The sequence below is a fragment of the Callionymus lyra genome, chromosome 1 (genome assembly GCF_982586985.1).
Source record: "Callionymus lyra chromosome 1, fCalLyr1.hap1.1, whole genome shotgun sequence".
Lineage (NCBI taxonomy): Eukaryota > Metazoa > Chordata > Actinopteri > Syngnathiformes > Callionymidae > Callionymus > Callionymus lyra.
Window position 1 is genome coordinate 42326443 of NC_141818.1, and position 24743 is coordinate 42351185.

At 38.6% G+C, this 24743-nt stretch overlaps 1 protein-coding gene across 2 annotated transcripts; it reads right to left on the bottom strand.

Moving 5' to 3' along the window:
- Positions 1-7732: 7732 nt before the first annotated feature.
- shoc2 (SHOC2 leucine rich repeat scaffold protein) lies at positions 7733-23121 on the bottom strand. Of its 2 annotated transcripts, none has more exons than XM_087808320.1 (9): positions 23012-23121; positions 14923-15954; positions 14698-14835; positions 14505-14635; positions 14246-14434; positions 12952-13074; positions 11921-12058; positions 11740-11857; positions 7733-9897 (listed from the first exon to the last, which is right to left on the bottom strand). In XM_087808320.1, the coding sequence occupies exons 2-9, from the start codon at positions 15623-15625 to the stop codon at positions 9689-9691; spliced, it is 1749 nt and encodes a 582-aa protein (XP_087664446.1). In that variant the 5' UTR covers positions 15626-15954; positions 23012-23121; the 3' UTR covers positions 7733-9688. The 2 variants fall into 2 exon arrangements, with proteins under 2 accessions (XP_087664446.1, XP_087664447.1); XM_087808321.1 differs by lacking the exon at positions 23012-23121 and adding an exon at positions 22600-22790.
- Between the last annotated feature and the right edge of the window lie 1622 nt (positions 23122-24743).

Below are 24743 nucleotides of genomic sequence, written 5' to 3' on the forward strand. Positions count from 1 at the left end.
TGTCTGTGCTCAGTGATACTCTCGCTGCCTCTCTTTATAACCCGCACGCTGCAAGAAGTGATTGGCTCTCGGCGCTTCAGACACCAGGGTGTGAGGACGAGTCCGGAGGGAGGTGTGGAAGGAAAACCTCGATGGATCCGACGGCTGATGTCACACGTGGATCAGCAGAGGTTTGTGTCGTTTGATTTAATGTTTACTTTCTCTTGTTTATATCATAGTTGACATTTATTAAACAGATCATTAAACTCTTCATTTCTTAAAAAAAAAAAAACATTCCTTTCTATGCGGAACATAGTTTGACTCCCAACACAAAACAAACTTGTGGTTCTTTACCCAAAAAGGTAATAAAAAACATAACAAAAATGGATTTGTTTTTTTGTTTTTTTGGAAAATGCAGATTAGCTTAGTTAGGTAGAACTTTATTGATTCCTCCGTAGGTCTCCTTTGGAAAATTGTTTTTTTTCCAAATTATCCACAGCAAATACAGCAATTTTTCATAAAAAAAAGAATCAAAATAAAACAAGAACAGGAACAATGAGAAATAAAGAGAAGATAGATTAAAAAGCTGATGATAGAAAGTTTAACATTACAACAATTATTTTTTAGTAGAAAGATTTGTAACTTTTTCACTACAATGTGTAGAATCGATTTGTACGGTGGCCCTCGAGGGGCAAAAGTCGAAAGAAAAAAAGAATAATAACAGAAAGTGACAAGTCTTTTTTTTTTTATATATACTGACGTTCGTCTTCCAAGGCCACTGTAGATTTGTCATTCAAGTTTATTTCATGTTATTTAAAAAAGAAAAACTGGCTTCAACCAGATTAGCTTTTGTGCGTTAAATCAGTGTTGATTTTATTTTTACACAAAGAGGTAAAAATGAGGTAAAATCTATGATCTTCGTAGATGTTTCTGCTTCACCGTCGATGAAATCGACATTAACATGACGAACGAACCGTGTTCGGCGTCGAACTTTATCAACACTTGTTGGTCGTAAGACAGTTGCAAAGACCATCACAGATGTTCTTAGAACCGGGGTTACAGCCAGGTTACCCATCTATTCAGACCGGCAGAAATCGAAGATATTCCAATTATTAAAATACAAATTAAACTTCATGAAAACTAAAAGCAGCCAAAGAAATATATAAACATTGAAAGAACTATTGCGAACAAAAACAAAAATACAAACCAACACATTTCTTATGAAGCTGATACTTGTGTTATTAAAATGTTTTGTATCCAAAACACTTTCTTATTCGATACTAAATCAAAAACATTCATATGAAGTGTGTTTAATATGAAAATAAATTTGGTAAAACAGAATCATCTTGAACATTCAAGTATAAACTTTTAAAATATAATATCAAGAATAATCGATTGTTTTTAGAAACAATCAAGAGCAAATCTTCTTCTACTGATGTTGAACTGCTCTCTACTGACCCCTGGAGGTGGCTTGAGTATTTAGATTATTTACAAGTCATTTTTGATCGAGTTAAAATAAATAGTTTCTATGTTGATACACGGTTTAAAGACTAGCATGTTAGCAAGTTAGCTCCTGACACACACAAAGATCACTGAAAGAAGAAAAGTCGCAGAGAAGTGAAAGAAAAGTGTGTTTGTTGTTGTTGCAGGTTCGCTCCGTGACTTTGTTTGGAGAGTAAACTACATTTCTTACAGTGCAGCAGCTACAGCGGTTGCTAAGCAGCAGCCGAGACTCCACGTGTTCCGACTCCTTCACTCCGGCTCAGGAGCCCAAAGATCAACATCGTAAGTGTTTTTGATCTCGATGTAACATGTCCGTCAATGTGTCAAACTCTGTGGCGGTCTGTGGGCCAACTGCTGCTCACAACGTGGTTAGAAATGGCCTGTTAGCACAATCCTGTTAGCATGAAGCTATTTCAACAAAACTTGACTCATATCGTTCAAAAACACATGATCCTTAAATACACAACTAAAGGTACAAACACAACTAAATATATGTATAAATAAAGGTATAGATACAAAACTAAATTTATAAATAAATAAATGTGTAAAGACAAAACTTAATGTATAAATACACAACTAAATGTTTAAATAACTAAATGTACAAATACACAACTAAGTGTATAAATACACAAATAAATTTATAAATAAATAAATGCGTAAATACACAACTAAATGTATAAATAAATAAATTTGTAAATACAAAACTTAATGTTAGATATACAACTTAAAGTATAAACACACAACTAAATGTATAAATAAATAAATGTATGATTATCTAAATTTATAAATACACAACTAAATGAATAAATAAAAAACAGCATTTAGTAATAAATAAATGTATAAATACAAAACCAAATGTACAAATAACTAAATGTATAAATACAAAACTAAATGTATAAATAAATAAATGTATAAATACAAAACAAAATTTACAAATAACTAAATGTATAGGTGAATAAATGTACAAATAAATAATTGTATGAATTAATACACAAATAAATGTACAAATGAACAAAATATATAAGAAATTAAAAACTTTGAAAAAAGATTATGTATAAATCAACAAATTTATATATACACAAACTGATTCATACATTAATATATTTGTATATAGTTAGAGGGAAAATAAACTATTACAATTTGAAATATTATCTGAAATCAAGTTAAAAGATTGTTCGCTAGATATCTGTTCACGCATTTAAAACAAGTCTTACTCCAGTGTTGCAGTGCATTATGGGGATTTGGTTTAGGTGAATCAAGCTAGTGTAGGGTATTCGTTGGGCTCTGATCCGGGCCTCCCTCCTGAAGCTGCTGCCCCCGCGACCCGACCCCCAGAGTAGAGACGGAACACGTGCAGCGTAATGACTGGAGGTCAAAGGTCAACAGATGAGTCATCTGAGGATTCATTATTGATTAGAAAATCGACGTCTCTAATAATGGTGGTTGGTTTGAACACTCAGACTCTGTGGTCGGCCTGGAGTCGCCCGGACTTTATGATCAACATGTGGTCACGACATGAGGAACATCTCGCAGCGATTAAAAGTCACTTTAGTTTCCGACTGAAGAAATATCGACTATCATCAGGACACGTGATCAAACTTTATCAGGGTTTATTTTGGTTTCTCAATGAATATATAGAAGTTTTCAAACAAACATTTGGTGGTAAAACCGACTCGTTTAAATCAAGACTAGTTGCGGGTTTTTACCTGGACTTTGGGGCGGTTTACCGTGACGGTTCAGTCTTGTTTGGCGGTAAACATTCGTGGACAGGTGAGGCGATGACGCGGAAGAAACACAGGTGAGTGGTAGAAGACGACCCAATAACTTCTACTTCCGGGCAGGTGAACGTGAGTAGTACTCACGAGACACACGCAGTGAAAGTATATTTAGACACGATTTTACTTTCTTTGCTTGGATGTCTTCTCAAATGGCGACAAGACTTCGACCGGCAGAGGGCAGTGTCGCACCAGTTCAAGATCTCAAAGTTGCTTTGGAGAAATAGAGATAATCATAATAATAATTATATGTTTTGTTTGAAGGCACCGTTTCTGGATTTGAATAAATATTTTTTATTTTCGAAGGGTTATAAATGGTGAAACTATTTGTAATTACATAATAAAGAAATGTGATGGTTATTTTTTATAAATAGAAAAGGAAGAAGAAAGAAAAGTTTCTACCCCTTTTTAACTTTAACGAAAAATATATTGCTACATAGCTATACATATGAATAAACAATAAAAATATATTTATACTAAATATATAAAGAGTCGTTATTAAATAATATATAAAACATTACATTATATAAAATATAATTATATGTGCATATACAGTGCCTTGCGAAAGTATTCGGCCCCCTTGAACCTTTCAACATTTCGCCACATTTCAGGCTTCAAACATAAAGATATAAAATTTTAATTTTTTGTCATGAATCAACAACAAGTGGGACACAATCGTGAAGTGGAACGAAATTTATTGGATAATTTAAACTTTTTTAACAAATAAAAAACTGAAAAGTGGGGCGTGCAATATTATTCGGCCCCTTTACTTTCAGTGCAGCAAACTCACTCCAGCAGTTCAGTGAGGATCTTTGAATGATCCAATGTTGTCCTAAATGACTGATGATGATAAATAGAATGCACCTGTGTGTAATCAAGTCTCCGTATAAATGCACCTGCTCTTTGATAGTCTCAGGGTTCTGTTTAAAGCGCAGAGAGAACCATGAAGACAAAGGAACACACCAGGCAGGTCCGAGATACTGTTGTGGAGAAGTTTAAAGCCGGATTTGGATACAAAAAGATTTCCCAAGCTTTAAACATCTCAAGGAGCACTGTGCAAGCAATTCTATTGAAATGGAAGGAGTATCAGACCACTGCAAATCTACCAAGACCCGGCCGTCCCTCCAAACTTTCATCTCAAACAAGGAGAAGACTGATCAGAGATGCAGCCAAGAGGCCCATGATCACTCTGGATGAACTGCAGATAACTACAGCTGAGGTGGGAGAGTCTGTCCATAGGACAACAATCAGTCATGCGCTGCACAAATCTGGCCTTTATAGAAGAGTGGCAAGAAGAAAGCCATTTCTCAAAGATATCCATAAAAAGTCTCGTTTAAAGTTTGCCACAAGCCACCTGGGAGACGCACCAAACATGTGGAAGAAGGTGCTCTGGTCAGATGAAACCAAAATCAAAATTTTTGGCCACAATGCAAAATGATATGTTTGGCGTAAAAGCAACACAGCTCATCACCCTGAACACACCATCCCCACTGTCAAACATGGTGGTGGCAGCATCATGGTTTGGGCCTGCTTTTCTTCAGCAGGGACAGGGAAGATGGCTAAAATTGATGGGAAGATGGATGGAGCCAAATACAGGACCATTCTGGAAGAAAACCTGTTGGAGTCTGCAAAAGACCTGAGACTGGGACGGAGATTTATCTTCCAACAGGACAATGATCCAAAACATAAAGCCAAATCTACAATGGAATGGTTCAAAAATAGACGTATCCAGGTGTTAGAATGGCCAAGTCAAAGTCCAGACCTGAATCCAATCGAGAATCTGTGGAAAGAGCTGAAGACTGCTGTTCACAAACGCTCTCCATCCAACCTCACTGAGCTCCAGCTGTTTTGCAAGGAAGAATGGGCAAGAATTCCAGTCTCTCGATGTGCAAAACTGATAGAGACATACCCCAAGAGACTTGCAGCTGTAATTGCAGCAAAAGGTGGCGCTACAAAGTATTAGCGCAAGGGGGCCGAATAATATTGCACGCCCCACTTTTCAGTTTTTTATTTGTTAAAAAAGTTTAAATTATCCAATAAATTTCGTTCCACTTCACGATTGTGTCCCACTTGTTGTTGATTCATGACAAAAAATTTAAATTTTATATCTTTATGTTTGAAGCCTGAAATGTGGCGAAATGTTGAAAGGTTCAAGGGGGCCGAATACTTTCGCAAGGCACTGTACTAAGTAAATATCCATTTAATTACATAATATATAAACAGACACCACACTGTTAACCCTGTAAATAGGGATCATTTACTGATTTAATTCAATATAACCAACAATATGTTATTCATAGATGGATAAAATGATGGAAATGTAAAGTATATATTTGCTAAACTGGTATATTTAAGAAGAACAAAAAATCATGTTTTTCCTTTACTAATTAATTAAATAATTACAACAAGTATAGCAGGTGATGCTTGAATAAGTAAAACATGTTTGTTTTTTTTATTAAGAATTGTCCAATTTTTTGACACAGTTTTAATCAGAACCAGAAAACTTTAAATTGCCAGTATTATTAAAACATAATCAAAATAGTATAAATGAAATAAATACAACAAAAATAAATACAATATAATGATATAAGTGACTTGGAAATCAGTGCTACTATATACAAAATAAATTATTAATGGTAAGTAAATAATGGTCAAATAATGGTTTTCTTCCATGTATATCTTTTCGTGTTCTCACAAATATAAATGTGTTCACACCAACTCTCATCAACACTTCAGTTATTTCATTAAGTTATGACAATGTTTGACAAATGCATGTTAAACTCAAGGCTTGTGGGCTTTTGAAGTACTTAACACAAAAGTGAAAATGAGTTTAGATCTTTAGAGAAGTTTCAGGCCCCTGTAATGATTGACAGCCAAAATGAAGATCTTTAAATCTTCTGTGGACGGGTCCAATGTCAGTGAAAAGTCAAAATGGTGGCTCCGAGAGGCATATTTGAGGCTTTTTATAGAATGAAGAATTTTAAATATTGTGGAAAAGTAAAACACATTGTATTTATAAACAACCTAAAGGTTTTTACGCTGCCGTCTCCATTTCTTTACTCCATTCCTGCACGTGTGAATAAATATATATAATCTTTATTTCAAGGTATTCTGCTCTCAGTGAACATTTATGACATGACTCAGGGTAAAATTTGTAAATATTGATCATTTATTACAGTTAAAAAGATGTATGTACATACAGAACATCAAACCTGGTCACTTTCACCCATTTGCAAAGTAGCACTCGGAACTAGTCTCCACACGACTTACAATGGGGCGGCATTGATTAAGTATTTACAACGAAGCAGAAGATTCTCTGCGTCTGTCCCGCGGTACATTTGCCAAATAATACTTTTGATAAAAAGGCATATGTTTCCAAAAGAAGAAGTGCGGGTCTCCTGCCGTCCGCTCGTTGATGGGTGAACTGGTGCCTCGGACTGGACGTCGGTCACTGTGGTCAGAAATGAAGACTCGAGGTAGTCATGTCCGCATTAGATCCAACACAATGACCCCCGACATTCCTCCCCCCGAAGTGAGCATGGAAGGAAAAGGTGTTAATCACGGTGGTCTAAAGGTTTTGCTTGGCGTACGTAAGGCAGTCAAGTGGGCGACGCGACCCTCGAGGATTTTTATAAGGAACTACAAGTGGATCCACAGCAGGAAACCGTTCCAGAGATCATTTTTGATATTTGAGCGCCATCTTCTGGCTCGTTCCTCTAACAAAACATCACGATACAAGGGATTGGTTCAAGCGGATCGAGAACTATGGGCTTAGACTTGTGTGTTATCCAAAATCAAGTGAATCGAACACATTTATTAGGTTTAAAGGAGCTTCATCCTGCTTTTTTCATCAGTTATTTAACGATATTAGAACCTGCTGGAGTCAATGCAACACATGTATCATATACAGGCCAATACATTAGTTTAACTTTGAAGTCTTGTGTTCGATTTTTATGTTTGGTTTCATGTTTATTTGCACTTAAATGACATTAATATGTTTCGATGTGATTTGAAAAATTGGCTCATTCCAGTTTCTTCGTAAACATCAGTTTCAAAATAAGTCTGTAGTTGTAAGCCGAGGGGAATTTAATGCCAGGATTCATTTTAGCAGTTGTTTTTTTTCTCAGTGACGTCACAAATTCATAGACAATAATTTGTGTTCTTATTGCATCATATTTATCTAGATTTTTCAAAGGCGCTGCAGGATGGAGCCCCTTTGATCGTGTATTAACTTGTGTGTCACACACACGCACACGCACACGCGCACACGCACACGCGCACACACACACACACACACACACACACACACACACACACACACACACACACACACACACACACACACACACACACACACACACACACACACACACACACACACACACACACACACACACACACACACACACACACACACACACACACACACACACACACACACACACACACACACACACACACACACACACACACACACACACACACACACACACACACACACACACACACACACACACACACACACACACACACACACACACACACACACACACACACACACACACACACACACACACACACACACACACACAGGCGTCTCCACATGACGACCTCGACCACAACCGACAACATCCGGCCAGAGATCGAGCAAACATCCCGTCAATTAATGACGCTTACAATTACCAGGCACAAACACAAGGGGTCACCAAACCGCAGTTGGTGGGTGTGTGACGTCAGTGTGACGTACATAATCACCAAGATGAACCGCAGGGACGGATGATGTTCAAAACCACCAGGTTTGAGTCGGTGTCGGGAAGAGACTATAAATCAAAACGTTTTTTTAACGTCGTAAAACTAATCTGGGGAGGGGGGTCGGGGGGGGTTCTTCTGCACTTCAAAAACTAGCACGTGAGGACAAGAAATGGCGTGAATGTAAAAACGGGTCGCAGCCGCCGCGCTGCAAACCTAATGCACATCTTTTGAGTCCTTTTGAAGGCTTTTTTTTTTTTTTACAACACAAAGATACACAAAAAAATCCAAATGTTTGGTAGAAAAGCAGGAATGCCTCCGACGTGTCGTTTAGCGGGAACAGAGAAAAGCCCTTTTTACAATGTTTTCCGAGTGACTCAACTTTAATGTCCAGAAGATTCGATCCGCGCAAAAGTCGGATCCAACATTTTTTTTTAATATTTCGAGTTCAGACGAGTCCAGAGAAGAGTCGCCACCTGCTGGTGAGGCGTGGACTCTTGACCAGAACCGCTCTGACCAGGAAGGATGAGAAAAAAATAAAGTTTTGCTTATTTAACTTTTGTCGGTATTTTAATGTACAATCACTGAAATAATACTAAGTGAACACACGTTTCATCATCTGGAAAGAACATTCAATGATTCACGATAAACAATTCTGATCCGAACAAGTCACTGGTGATGAAAAAAAAAAAAAAAAAAAAGATATGAGAATCTTCAAAAATATCTCACAAACCCTTTGACAAGAGTGGACAAGGAAGTTCCTCGGCTGATAATCCATCGATACAAATGTACATTTGTTGAGCAGATAAAATACTTCTTTATCAAAAACAAACCCACTCGGACCCCGGCGAGGATGAACCGTCTCTCTTGAGCGCGGAGAATGCCGATCGTTTAAAAAGAAAAAAAGTGCATAACAGCAGCAGCATCGTTGCCGGGACAGTGTGGGACAACAGGAGCGTTCAGAGAAGCAGCTGAAGAGTTCGGATGTGAAAGTGTGGATATGACGACCGACACCGACGATGTCACCGAGCGATGAGACTCAAGAAAAAAAAACATCTTTCTGCTTCAGACACGTCACAAAAGCAACCGAGGGAGACGAAGCCGCTGCTGCTGCCACACGTTTAAAAATAATCTTTTCCATCTCGCCGTCGCCGGCCGGGGTTGTGTTCAGGAACCATCGCTCGTAGGCACAGTTTAAAAGAAAGCTTTAAAAAATACTTAAACGACGAACAAGCCTCAGATCTTTGTTCTCGAGCAACAGTTATGGCAGACGCAGTAAATATGGAGTTTTTTTTTTGTTGGTTTTTGCATATAACCGTTTCCTCCCTCACAGTAGACGCGTGTCGTGACAACATGTTGGCAATGAGAGTGACTTACACACCTGCCACACTTCCACACTCGGAGCCGAAGATCTTCCATTTTGGCAAATAGATGAAAGTATTTCCTTTGATGAATGGAAGCAGAAGCAGGAGTCGTCCGGGGAATGACCCGGCGTTACGACCCCAGAGTCGTAAGCTCACGACGGGAAGTCCTGTTTCTGAACCCCTTCTCTGCACCCGACTCCTTTCCAGAGCGTGTGATGACACCCACACACACACACACACACACACACACACACACACACACACAGGCGACAGGGCGCCGCGGGAGCCGGAGAGTCAAGACCGGGACGAGCTCTGGGCTCAGACCATGGCACGGTACGGTCCCTGCATCTTGAGGAACTGGATGATGAAGGAGGGGCCGCCGGCCACGATCTGGGGCGGCAGGTGGCTGAGAGGACAGTTCTCGATGCTCATGATTGACAGCTTGCTGCAGAGCGCCAACTCGAAGGGCAGGCTGTGCAGGTTGGGGTTGTCGTTGAGGTACAACTCCTCCAGGTTCTCCAGTGTGCCTGACGACACAACAAGACTCGGTGTTAGAGAAGACATTTGTTTTACTCATGTGAGGAGCAGCAGGATGGTTTCTCTCTCTGCCTGACAGCGAGTGTATTTTATTTTTCTTAGTCCAGAATATTGGCCTTCTCTCATTTCTGTCAGAATTCATATTGAGGAAAATAATGTTAGCTACTCCTTTGTTAACAGCAAATAATATAACTTTTATATTACAATCTTTCTTCACAATACAATATCGATATTCAACAGCCCAGTATCGATTTATTTTGCGTTTTAAATCATATATTTTAAGCAGTTATTTCACGCTTTACATTTAAACACCGTGTGTGTAAAATAAAATAATGTATTTACTATTAAGATGCAAATATTAAGTGTTCATATTTAAGTTGTAACAAAACTCAAAGACCATTAATCATTAAATTAACTCATCACGTTCTCTGCAGCTAAAGGAACAATGAAATCTGGAAATTAATGAGGACGAGAGGATACAGTTTGATTTTATATTCACAAGTAACATGCAAATATTCATGTTAGTGTTGCGATTAGACTTCAACATCCACTAGATGGCAGCAGTCATTACATCCTTCGTAGCTGAAGAAATAATGACTGGCAATGACTGAGGACGAAAGGTTACAGTGACTCCAGCAACTTTGAAAGCTGATATTTGGACATATTTTGGTTTGAAAACAAATGAAAGCAGTTACGACTTCGTCAAGAGTCATGTGGTCTGTAAATACTACAACACCAGAGTAAAGTACTGGACAATACTACACATATATCCTTGTTACTACACTATCACAACACCAGAGTCAAGTACTGAACAATACTACACATATATCCTTGTTACTACACTATCACAACACCAGAGTCAAGTACTGGACAATACTACACATATATCCTTGTTACTACACTATCACAACACCAGAGTCAAGTACTCGACAATACTACACATATATATTTGTTACTACACTATCACAACACCAGAGTCAAGTACTGGACAATACTACACATATATACTTGTTACTACAGTATCACTATATATCATGAAATAGTGCCATTGCCATTGCCATGTAATTCTTCACACAATATCAACATGAAGTACACGTTAGCAAATCCATTGATTTTGAAAGTCAGTTCTGAATTTAACTCAGACCGAGTACATGGTCCTGGTTCACTTCAGTGTGGAGATGAAAGACAACATGTTGGACATGAAAGGCAAAAGGGAAGCGAGACAAAAGAGGCAAAAAGGACGACTTGTTAGAGAAGCTAAATGCTAATGGAGCAGCTAACACCATTTCCTGACAAATATCTGAAGCTCTTGACAAGACATCGGCTTCGACAACAACATGGTGGAGTCAAGTCTTCAAGATCAATCATTACTCTTCTATGTGCACTGATGCTACTTCAGGACTTCTTAGACCCAACTCCAGGGAGAAATATCCACATTAAAGTTCACCAAAATAAACAAGTCAACCTCAGGAAGGTTCTAAACGCATCTATTCAGGTCAAATTTCTGAAATGTTTGTCCCTCCTAACCAGAGCCTCGTGACTTTAAATGGCATATTGGGCTCAGGCCGGGTCATCTGACCACAGCCACGGTCAGAAAAATAACCTGAATGGCTACATGAACGACCTACGAAAATCTATTAAGCACTTAAAGCCGTGTTGGATCCGAGGTCGGGACAACAGAAGGCTTTTTCTCTGCGCTGGCGAAGCATCAGCTAAGAGTCCAGATGTAAAACATCACAACACAACACAAAAAGTGTCAACAGTCAAATCTTAATGGATTTGATGGTTAATGTACAATCTAATAGTGTTTATCTTGTCAAACCAGGACGTACCAATTTCCTCGGGGAGTTGCTGGAGCAGGTTCTCTCCCAAACCCAGGTGAGTCAGGTTGGTAAGATGGCCGATGCCTCTGGGTAACGTCGTCAGCTGATTATTCGTCAACACCAGTTTCTGATGGCGGCGATAAGACGACGTCAAACACGTGTCCAAACAACTGGTCGACCTAAAACTCACCTGCAGATCTTTTAGATACGCGATTTCATTTGGTAGACATTCCAACTTGTTCTCCTCCAAGTCCAGCTCCCGCAGCTTTCTTAAGTTTCCAATACCGTGTGGTAACTTCTTGAGAAGATTATTGGACAATATTAACACCTGCGAAGATGAAAAGAGGGTTAGATGATTGACAGTCCAGCTGTCAGACCATTGGAAGATGCTTCACCTCCTCGGTGTTAAAAAATATCGATACAGCATTTTTTTTCGTTTGATACTGTATTAATTTTTGATAACAATGTGTACTTTATATTTACAATTAACATGCAAATATTCATGTTTGTTCATTTTTTGTTGCATTCAAACTTCCGGCGTCTAGATGGCAGCATTCATTACATCCTCCACAGCTAAAGGAAGAATGATGACTGAGGACGAGAGGATACAGTGAGTCCAGCAGCTTTAAAAGCTGATGTTTGGACATATTTTGGTTTGAAAACAAATGAAAGCAGTTAAGACTTCGTCAAGAGTCATGTGGTCTTTAAATTCTACAACACCAGAGTCAAGTACTCGACAGTACAACACATATATACTTGTTCCTACAGTATCACTATATATCATGAAATGGTGCCATTCCACAGCACTAATGACTATTAGATGTAATTTTTTGTAATGTATCGTATTGTTGAACCTGTAACGCGACAAGTATCATATCAACAGATTCTTGACAACGCACACTGCTAATGCAATACACACACTACGTCATGATGCAACAAAGTTTTTCACAGTTTATATTACCTTTTGAAACATGGTTTTATAAAATACATCAGAGGAAGGAGTCGTTATAAAATGTGACATCCGGACATCACTTTTTCTAGACAAGATTCTGCAGAACAAAGACTTGACTAAAGTTATGTGTATGTTCTGAGAAACGTTTCTATATAATCTGACACGAAAATACAATCAGTGTGTTGCATTAGGTCTGTGGGTTGGATAGATCGGATCAAATGAAGATTACTGAAGAACTGAAGAGCGATGATTTAGGGCTGCTAGTTTACCTCCAGTGATACTAGACCACACACGTCCTCCGGGATCTTCGTAAGCTGATTGGTGGCCAGATTGAGCTCCACCATACTAGTCCACGTCCCGAAGTCTAGTGGCAGAGATGTCAACTGGTTGTCCTGAGGAGAGAAACGACACGCCCGAGCCTTGACTTGGTGTTGACACTTGAGCAATCAAATGGACCACACTGTGATGAATAGAAGTCAAATGTATGTAACCCCAGTTCTACAAGTACATGTTTCGGCTTCACTACTAGTTTCTAACCTAGACCAGGAGTGTCAAACGAGGTCGCAGACAGAACAAAATGTATACTTACCAAACTGTCTGTAACAAAGTGATACTGTCTTTTAATTCTTGGAGGCTCAAAGTATTTATCATATCAGTTCAACGCTTCAATTCCTGAAGGTCAACTATCAAACTGCGACTCTCCCAACATGTAGTAAATGTTCTTTCGCTCCAAGATGCAGTAAGTTCCTCATCATGACCATGTTTTACACTTATTACTTTAAGTTACTTTGAAATCTGGACGATCGAGAGGTTACGAGAGTCCATTATGACGTAATAATGGCTTCACTCCTCCTCCAGCTGTAATCACGCCCGCTTTGTTTATACAACGAATCCTGTGGAGGTGGAAACTCCCGGGATTGATGACACGGGGTGACAAACCTCCACGTGTGACCAATCACAGCAGCGTGGGTGTGGTTATGGTCAAGAAGATTTAATCTCCAGAACAACAAAGTGTTTTCAGTGGGCGGAGCTTAAGATAATTTTTTTATGTCAATACTTGAGTTGTCAAGTGTGTTTTGTACACACACACACACACAGATGATACAATAGAGACCAAGAAACAAACTTAAGTTGAACTTTTTATCCACTGACCTCTTCATAGGTCACCACATCAACATGAACATTCATCTACTTTGATTTTGAAACAAGGAAAAAAAACAGTAGTGAAGCCAGTTACAGACGGAGCATTGAAAAAATAAAGAGCAACCTTATCAAAAACGTAACTACCAGTTATACCTCAATTACAAAAGCAGACCTAAAAATAATGACGGACAAACCTCTTCTGATACCGACCAATGACATGAGCATGAGTAGCCATTATTCTTGCTAATCTGATCAAGGGTGACTGAAGGGTAGTAAAATAAACTATTTGAAACAATATTAATCCAACGCATCAGAAAGTTGAGGATAAAGTTAAGATGAACGTACAATTAATACCATTGGTAATGTGCCTGCAAGTGTAGGTTATTCTCGTTTCTTAAATACAGACTGTGTGACTCTTACCTTCATGTTAAGCTTGCTCAACACTTTGACCCGAGAGAAGATCCCAAAGGGGATCTTGTTGATTCTATTGTGCTCCATATTGAGGGAGTAGATGGTGGAGAACTGGGACGGTCCTCCTACAGGGTACGACTGGAAGCAGTTCCGCGCCAACGTCAAACTGGTGAGGTTGACCAAACTGGAGAGGAGACCCTGGTGCGGCGCCACGAGAAAATGGATTCATTTATCGGCAGATGTGTGAAGGACTCAATTGTCTACTCACCTCCGGCAACACCGAGATGTTGTTGTTTTCCAGATTGAGCTCTTCCAAGTCGCGACATTTGGCTAACGATCTGGGGATGGCTGACAATCTGTTATACCTCAGGCCGAGGCGGTTTATGCTGGCGAGGTTGCCTAAAACGATGGAGGACGTGTATGAGAAATCACCATTTGTAGGGGACATGGTGTAGACGTACCTATAGTCTCTGGGAGGTCCAAGAGCTCATTGTGCTGCAAATCAAGGTTTGTAATCTGTGTGCAATTCCCAATCTCCTTCGGTAGGTGTTCCAACTGATTATGAGCCACGTCCAGAGTGATGAGGCTGCAAAGTTCCCCTGCAGACACAAGATGTTTTGGAAATTAAGCAACGTTCTTCATCATTTCGATGAATCATGGAAACACATCGCTGACTCAAAGCATACCGATCTCTGCAGGAAGCTGCTTGATCTTGTTCTCGCGGATGCTGAGCATGGTGAGCTTGGAGAGGTTCCGGATGTCCTTTTCCACCGTGGTGATCCGGTTGAATCGAAGGTACAGTGTGGTCAGAGAGGACAACCGGTAGACCACTGCAGGAATCTCCCTCAGCTTGTTGTGCCTGAGGTCGAGCATTTTAAGTTTCTTTAGCGAGTCCAGGGATTCGGGCAAGCTGTTCAAGGAGTTCTCGCTCAGTGCCAGGGTGACCAGGCCCGACAGGCATCCCACCTCGGCCGGCAGGCTCTGCAGCTTGTTGCTGTACAGGTAGAGTTCCGCCAACTGGGTTAGTTCCTTGATGGAGGTGGGCAGTATGTGGATGGACCGTTTAGAAAGGTCCAGTCTCATCGAGTTCTCCTCGCGGCACTTATTAAGCTCTTTAATGACCTCAGCATTGCTGGACTTCTTGCGAGTACCTGGAGCTGGGTTCGGTCTCTTTATCGTATTATCAACAGAGAAGGCAACACCCGGGGTGGAGCTGCTGGTGTCCTTCTTTCCGTCTTTGGTATCTTTCCCTTTGGTCTTGGCGTCTTTGCCTCCATCTTTCACTAAACCTGCCAGAGCTTTGGCCTCTTTTTCCCTTTCTTTTCCTGTGGGACCACTTTTTGGGTCCTTTTCTTTTGAATCTTTTTCTTTACCTAAAGTACTACTCATGGCGACGTTATCCAGCTTCCTACAGGGTCACTCATGGGAGTCTCTTGTGAGGAAACGTATTCAGGTAAAAAGAGACAAAGGTAGCCGTAGCGGCTCAGAGCGAAAGCGTCCTTGGGAAGGCCCACACATTTATAACTATCTTAAGACCTTCTGATATAAATGATCCGATGCTTGATGATAATAATTTGTTAAAATCCCACAAGTGCCAAAATCCTTGGAGGAAGCAGGATGGTGGCACTGACTGACCACATGCTTGAAATGGCAAAAAACTCCAGGATATTTGGATTTAGTTCCTTGATGATGTAAACTCCGTTTAAGTTTTAGATCGTCTGTTGGAAAGAAAAAAACAACATATGATGAAAAGAAAATTTCTTCTAAATTATTTTTTATTAAATATAAAATATACACTTCTGCTGCATAAGAAATCATTGCAGTTAATAAACAATTAATGTAGATGTACTTTTATACAACCTGGACTTGAAAATAAACACACACAAGGAGCGTATTACTTAAAAACTAATCCAAACATGAGCAAAATCATTCATCAAATAACTTGAAATGGCCCCAGAATTAGCAACAAAAAAATAATCATTAATCCAGAAACTGCAACTTTCAACAACTGTTGAAATGTACATTAACAAAACTAGTTTCAACTTAAAAGTTAATGTCAGGATCTGAGATATGTTATTTAACCAGCCGTTTTATCTTGAATCGGTGGTGAAAGATTCATTTTCTGTACTTTTTTTCTCAGTTTTCAACCTATAACAGTAACATTTTGATGTTTTCACAGCGAAACCAATTATATTGTCCACTCAGACAAAACGAAGACTGACAGGACATTCTCTGCTCCTGACTTTTTCGGGTTCGACATTCTGGCTCGTCGCTCTCTGGAGGTTGACACTCCTTTACGTTTTATGTTTATCCAGCCACATCTTAGTTGGTGAAGATTTTGAAGTGTTTTTTGTTCTATTAAGAATTGATTTGTTGAAAGAAGGGAGCAGAATGACAAACATTTGCAGGCTAAACAAGAATGGCTGAGCGGCTGTTGACGCTGCTAAACCCTGTGCCCCGCCTAAACAAGCAGACGGCTATTTCGTCAACCACGATAAAGTTTTGCACTATAGATACAAGTCCAGAACAAAGTGCAAACATTTCAGCGCAGGAGAGTCTCGTCTCTTTCTGAGCTTATCAGTGCATATTATCAACTCTGGCATGTTTCTATGACGTTCAGAGAAGAACAAGCCTTAAACTTTCGCAAGAAATATGCAGTGAAAAAGAAAACAGTCTTTATCACATTAATAAACCTGAATAAATAGTTTGGATGAGATAATCAATGTACATATTATCATTTAGATCTTAACTACACAAGTTACATTCCAATGAATACCATTACAGTTTAAGCAAGGCTGTTGTGAGGAGCCTTCTGAGTAGAAATAAAGAAGTGAAAAGAACAAAATCCAGCAAACTCAAGTTTATTATGCCAAAACTTACGAAATTTTTTATCCGTTATGAAAAAATACAACCAAACTTGTATTTAATATTTTCTAAATATTTGAGGAGCAAGTTAACATCCTGAGAAACTACCATGTTGTGTATAAACAGTAGCTGACAATGTCTACAGTTGATGCCAATTAAATATCTAACTATTTCCAGCATAAAAATGTGGTATATGGTAGGTTGAGGCCAAAAGGTTTCACATGTAATAAGTTTTACACAAACATTGACCTCGGTCTTGTGTCGAGTCACTAATGACACACAACAGACACCCATATTTTTTCTTACAGATGTCCGGACAAGGGTGATCTGGATACTTCCGTGACCACGGCTTCTCTGTTCTGTTATCGTTACACCCGCGTAGCTCTATAAAGATTTGTGTTATGGAAAATTGTCAAGGGTAGATCAGGATAAAAGCCAAGTGAAAAGGTTACCACAGCTAAGAGTGATCTTTAGAAGTGGTCACTAAGGCACCGAGCCCCCAAACAACGGGTCATATGACCTTTTGTGTGAATAGCATATCAGCGGTGGACCTTACATGACGGAGTGCTTTGTAGAACGTGGTGTAAATAAAAGAGGTACCAAGAGTTTCTAACACGCGTCATTATTAATGGGGTAGAGGTCCCACGTTGCCTTTAAAAGTCATGTCTGTTTGAAAACAGTCAAACATTACAATTGAGAAAAGACAGAACAGCCTAGTTGAATACAAGGAAAGTCTGGCCTTTTAGGGTTATTTATAAAATACACAAGTACAAACTGCTTTAATGGAGGCACAACAAGTTTTTTTCTGTCTATCTTTTATCGCTCCTTGATCTTCCTAGAACTGGAATGTACACTAGATTCCTAAATCAACCGCCTCCACGTGGAACTAAATGAAGTCTAAATCAATTTGCAAACATGAACAACAAAAACACAGAAAAAAAAAGTTTTTAAAAACTTCACCCCTTTTTATCAACACAATAATGTGTTGGGTGACAAAGATACACACCCGTATCGAATACTCACTGAAAACAAGAGCACTCTCTGCCCAGAGATGCCTTCACATTGTAAAAATAGTTCTGATTCTACCACACCCAAAAAGCCCAAATAAAAAGGAACCACTGTGCATTCCCTTGTAGAATTAGGTATAAAATATGATGAGATACTTGTACAGGCTTCTGCACTGGAAATTGTTATTTTGAAATACATCCAACCTATTTAATATGAGATGATTATTGTATACATTTATCAGAAAAACACAACAATGAAGTTATAATACTTAAATAAAGATGAAATGTTTGACCCTTTTTGCAGTTTTTTTCCCTTCATATCAACCACTTTCCATTACCTCATAATTTCCAAGGCTTCCTAAAGGGTAACAGATAAATCAAAAATTGTTTAACCACATGTCGCTCAACTTTGCCCGACTGGTTCTATTACAGCGCGGCGAGAGAAGGTCCGCCTGACGGGTTCTACTGGATTAATAAACAAAGTGAACTTAACTTGTCTCTGGCACCACTTTCTTTTCTGTGTCCACATGATCTGAACCCGCCTTTTTCCAAGATCTCTGACATTTTTGTTCAGTGAAGCCAAATACTTGTCGAGTTCAAGTTAAGTGTTTCTTTCTAAAGAAGTGTACAGCGGGAGGGGCTCACTTTATATTTGACAAAATATATAGCATAGCAAGAGAAGGCAAACGTGTTTCTCAATATCAACTTGTGTTTACATTTATTCACCACAATACATTTAATTTATCTGCAGCTACCAGATTTTTCGGACTGTAAGGAGCACTTCAAATCCATTTTCTTACAAATCCACAGTGCACCTAATAATCCGTTGCATCCAATGTACAAATTCGTACTTTACTCAATTTAATGTGGTACTCCACTATGAAATTATACTTGTTCATAGATATTGGACCTTATAATATGGAACACCTAATAGTCTGAAATAAATCGACCGTGACTGTGAGCACGGAATTAACTTTGTATGACTTGATATGGCCCGAATACTTACTATGGAGTGAGGTATCAGGGTATCGTACATACACAATGTGATCCAAAGTTGGTGATAATCACAATAGTCGTAGGACAAACCCGACAACCAATAATATGATCTCGAGCAGCAATGTAAAAAAAAAAAAAAATCCACTAGCATCCAATCCAAATGTTTCAACTTATCATTCATCACATAAGATGCACTCGCGGTCGCATTCCCATTAGGAACATTTTGCCTCGTTTTAAATGCAGTCCATTTAGATCCATCTCAAATAGTTTGCTTCAAGCCGCTCTCTCAAAATACCCTCCATCTACCAGAAGTGATTTCATGTCGGCACATGTCAAATATCAACATGTTTTCAATAAGGTTCAACTAAAACAAGTTTACGGTTCATTATCTCTTACTTCAGGTTAGGAGCGTGAAATGGAAAATGGTACAAGATGGATATTTATAATCTAGACTTGCAATCACAAACTTGAAGTTTTTTTTGTGTTATCAGTAAAACATCTTTGCATTTGATCTAATAATAAGAATCAGATTATATTTGGTAACTTGGTTAACTAGATCACTCTAATGGGGAAACTGGTTTCTAGGAATCGCGTTTAAGGACGTTTCAGAATTTTAGAAAACCTTAGAAAGACAGGAAAGAAATTTAAAAATATGTTCTTTGAATATCCTTCTCCAGTTAAGAGTATTCAGTTGCTATAAAATACATTATCAAGTGTTTTATAAAAAGGCCCTAGATATCACATTCTTCCTTTGTTGACAACTGCATAGACAACCTGTTAGTACATCGAAAAACCGAATGGCTTCCGAAAACTCTTTGATAACTCATACCCCGGAAACCACAGTAGAAGGAAGGTGGTTTAGAATTTAGAATAGATTTGACTCGTGTGTTGAGATGATATAAAAGATTTTTACGTCAGCAGTCCAAGAAATAGTACTAGTAGATACTGATTCAAAGTTAAATAAGACCTGTAGAGACAAGTTTTTAAAGTTATTATAAATGGTGAATACATAACTTTGTGTCACGACAATCACGCCTCACCAATCATTAAACTTGTGCACACTCAGCAGTATTTGGGACAGAGGATTGGACTACACAGACACACCTCGACCAAGCCGACACCCCTAAGTGAGAAGTTAAATAATGCTCTGGAGAGGAAAGAGAGAAGACGAGATGAGCCAAATATTTCCAGTAACATTTTATGTTTTTGGAGACTGACACAGCAGGATGTGACGTTTTTGCATGAAACACTTTGACCACAAATGTATGACACAGATAATGTGTTCCGCCTGTAAATCCAAAAAAGACGGATTGAAAATAATCCAAAACCATTAGTCGACACGAGGGTTCTGATACAAATACCTTACCTCTAATACCATTTCTTGTACAGTTTTTTTTTCATTTCTAACAAAAATAAAATGATTCTACTACTATTTGATATTTCAGCTGGTAGATTTAAACTCCAATACATAACAATTGCCACTCATGTTCTAATCACAGCCATGTGGAATAAGGGTTGGGATTATTTAATCTGTAATTTTTATAGTTATAGACAAAAATGTTCGTTCGGTGCTTAACTTTATCTTCGTCCAAAAGGACACTTTAAAACAACCAAAAATCTCCATAGTGTTCATCCGTAACATCCCTCACGAAAAAAAGGAAATAAGTCTATATATCAGGCTCGTTTGTGGAAGACATTTAAACAGTAGCAAGCGCTATAAACAGGAAGTACTCCGGGTAATATCGCAAGCGCTTCCAGAGCGCACAGTTTACGGTCTACACTGGAAGAGCTCAAAATATTACCTTTAGCACCTCCCGAGTATTTACTGTGTATGTGGCCTGCTATCGTTTAAATGTCTGCCACAAACGAGCATAAAACATAGACTTGTTTAACTTTTCTTGAGTGACGCTACAGACGAGCAGTTCAGAGGTATTTGGATGTTTTTAAGTATCTTTTTGGACGAAGATGAAGACAACCGAGCTCAAGTCGCTACATTAAAATGAAGAAACATTTTTGTCCATAACTCTAAAAAGAACATATTACTCTTAAAATGGTCAACATTAGTCGACATGAGGGCGAGTAGAAAATGCAAAACATTAATTGGAATCCATATAATAACATTCATTCTACATTTATCTTTGATTCTAAAAAATATAATCTAAATGATCAATTCGAACGTTGTTGTTTTTTGGAGCTGCAGATTATCTGGTCTCTTGTAATCTGACTCACAATTGTCCGAGCAGCCATGTTTACTGAAATGGATCTAATCTATAAAAATAAAAAGCAACTGTGGGTTTCCATTAATGTATATAGAAAGATAGATAGATAGATAAAACTCAGACAACTTAAGGCGCGTTTGTTCAATCTGTGCATATAATGAAGGTTTTTTTGCATATTCTGAGAGACAAATTTTCGAATTTAACATTAATTGATTGAAAATGATTAACACCTCCATATAGAGCGAAACCTCTATATCCGGTGACACCAACCTTTGTAAAAATAGGTCAAACACGAGTAATTGACGTTTTGACCTGTATTGACTTTACGAATTTGAACAGGAAATTATTGCATACTCACCAGGTTTAAAAAAAAATCTATAACGTTCTTAATATCGATCATAGGAAAATGATAGTTGACCTGTCTGACAACACTGGTGCCATAGAAATCAATTCTTCTTTTTACATTACACACACACAACTAGTACTACTGACGCACTCACTAGTACTTCTGACGCACTCACTAGTACTTCTGAAGCCCTCCTAACTAGTACTTCTGAAGCCCTCCTAACTAGTACTTCTGAAGCCCTCCTAACTAGTACTACTGAAGCACTAACTAGTACTACTGAAGCACTAACTAGTACTACTGAAGCACTAACTAGTACTACTGACGCACTAACTAGTACTACTGACGCACTAACTAGTACTACTGAAGCACTAACTAGTACTACTGACGCACTAACTAGTACTACTGACGCACTAACTAGTACTACTGAAGCACTAACTAGTACTACTGAAGCACTAACTAGTACTACTGAAGCACTTTGACGCCACAAAAGAAGCGATACCATAACTACCCCGTTAAGTCAATGACAGCTTTATAAGAACGTTAGTGCAGGATTTGTTCATTTTATCAACACAATGTGTGCAAACACAAGCGTTGACAACAACAAAAACACACAACTACGGTATTCTATGGGAAACGTTCGAGTTGTTCCTGGTTTGTGACGTAAACGTCAACCAGCCTGAGATTTGAACCAGCGACTCTTTACGATGTTTTCCAATAAATAACAGAATATAAGCGGAAGAATAAATGACAAAACTGTTGTTTAAATGCGTGTTTTTCTTTCAGACGAGCTGACAATAAGACACGTACGAGGGGGAAAAGCTAGGCAACAGTTATGCTATGATGCTAACAGGCTAACGTCAACTAGCCCGCCAGCTAGTCGACAAAAGCACCGAAAAAACAGCGGAAACGGACAGAATTAAACTCACTAACCGGTGGAAACGTTGCCGTGTGTTTATGGAAGGAGGACGTGATGGTTGTCGTCGCTTCTCCTCGACGCGCTGCTGTTTTATTTCTCGGGGTTTTTGTCGAAGCTAAACAGAGCAACAGGGCCGCGCGGAGCCACAGCACAGGAGGCGCTGCTCTCACGCCCCGGACACACCGACGGCTGTGGCGCCGAACACCGTCACCGGAGGGACGCAGCGAAGCCTCCGCGGGAGCAGCGGCCATGAGAGCGAACAAAAGAGCCAGAGCTCGCCGTCGCGCGACGACATTTTTCCCGCGGACACGGGTCGAGGCGAGGCTCGCGGGGGGGGGAAGCGCGCGCGGACGTGGCGGGATTTGTCGGACAAGAGGCGCGAGCCCCGCGGTGGCAAGATGAAAAAAAAAAGGGAGAGTTTTTTACCTTCAGAGGTGTGACTCCTCCGCCGCCATCATCATCATCATCATCATCATCATCTTCCTCCTGCTGCTGCTGCTGCTGCTGCTTCCTCCTCTGATCCTCGCCCTCCCCCCCGACACCAACCTGCGTCATCCGCGCTCTCCACCAATCACAGAGCTGGACGGACCTGCTGCAACTGAGGAAGTGACCAAAACATCACAAATAACGTTTGTGTGGAAGAACTAAAGTCCAGAAGAATCGAACCTCGAGTGACCTTCTCTAGACATCTGTTCACAACAATAATAATAACGTTCATCAGAAATCATAGGAAATACTCAAGTCAAGTTGTTTTTATTGTCAAAGATATTACATGTGTTAAGACATATACAGCATCAATGCAATGGTGGTCCTCTCTGACCCTCATGAATTAAGACATTCAAGAAAATAAATAAGCAACAGAATTAAATAAATAATCAACAAACTTTAATCATCAACTAATAAACAGAATATAAACAAAAGTCATCAGAAATCATAGGAATTATTCAAGTCAAGTTGTTTTATTGTCAAATAAATTACATGTGTTAAGACATATACAGCATCAATGAAATGTTGGTCCTCTCTGACCCTCATTAATTAAGACTTTCAAGAAAATAAATAAGCAACACAATAAATTGAGTGATTGACAATTAATAATCAACTAATAAACAGAATATAAACGTTAATGCACAGGTAGTGCAAGCAGAGGTGAGATTGAGGAAATATTTGTCTGTTTGTGTTTTCTTTAGGAAGCTGGCGTTTTTTTGGCAAACAAGGAATAGAATATAAAAAAAGTAGATAGTTTATATGTTTATAATATGTTTTTAGCAATTCTAACATTTTCAACTGGATGTTGATACTCTATGTCCTATACTCAATATAGTGTGTCAATGCTACAAGGATTTTTTTTTTTTAAAAACACTCAAATTAAAAATGATTTAAGTATTTATAATAATAAACAACTGTTATTTAAAGAAAATGCAACTGTTATAACAAGTTTTAAGAATAAGTATTCGGATATGTTAGTATCAAAGCTTTTGAAAAGCCTAGTTTATAATGGAAAAAAAGAAACACGTTTAAAATTGAACATACAGATAATAAATAGATTAAATGTGGTAATAAATTGACTGTATTTCATTTTAAAACTGTTTTACTCTTTGGCTTTTATCCAAACAGTGGCTAATCATATTGTTGTTGTTAAATATCTTTAATTTTATAGTTTTATCTCATGGTTTTATATAGATAGATATGTTTTCTTGTTATATTTTATTATTTGGTTTAATCACTGGCCAACGTGTGTCGTTTTTAAGTGCTTTATAAATACAAAATTGATGTAGGTTGTTGTGTATTTTCATTACGACTTTCGAAGAACCACTTTGTTATTATTTATTTTAATGTATGTTTCATTGAAATGAGAGGCTAACATGACGACAGTGACGATGCCGCTCAAATACAGAGAGAAAGCAGTGAATGCGTGGTTCATATAAACGTTTTAAAGGACAATAAATGTGTTTTTGAAAACATAATGTAAAAACACAACGCTTTGAAAACGAAATACTAGATATTTGTCATGTTTGAAACGTATATTATTAAGGATATTTCCGTAGATATATAAACATATATTTGTTGAAATAATATTTAAACTATTTGTATTTGTCCGTGAAAGACGCTGAGAGTAATTCTGGATGTCTCCACTAGGTGTCAGTAAAACCCAGTTTCT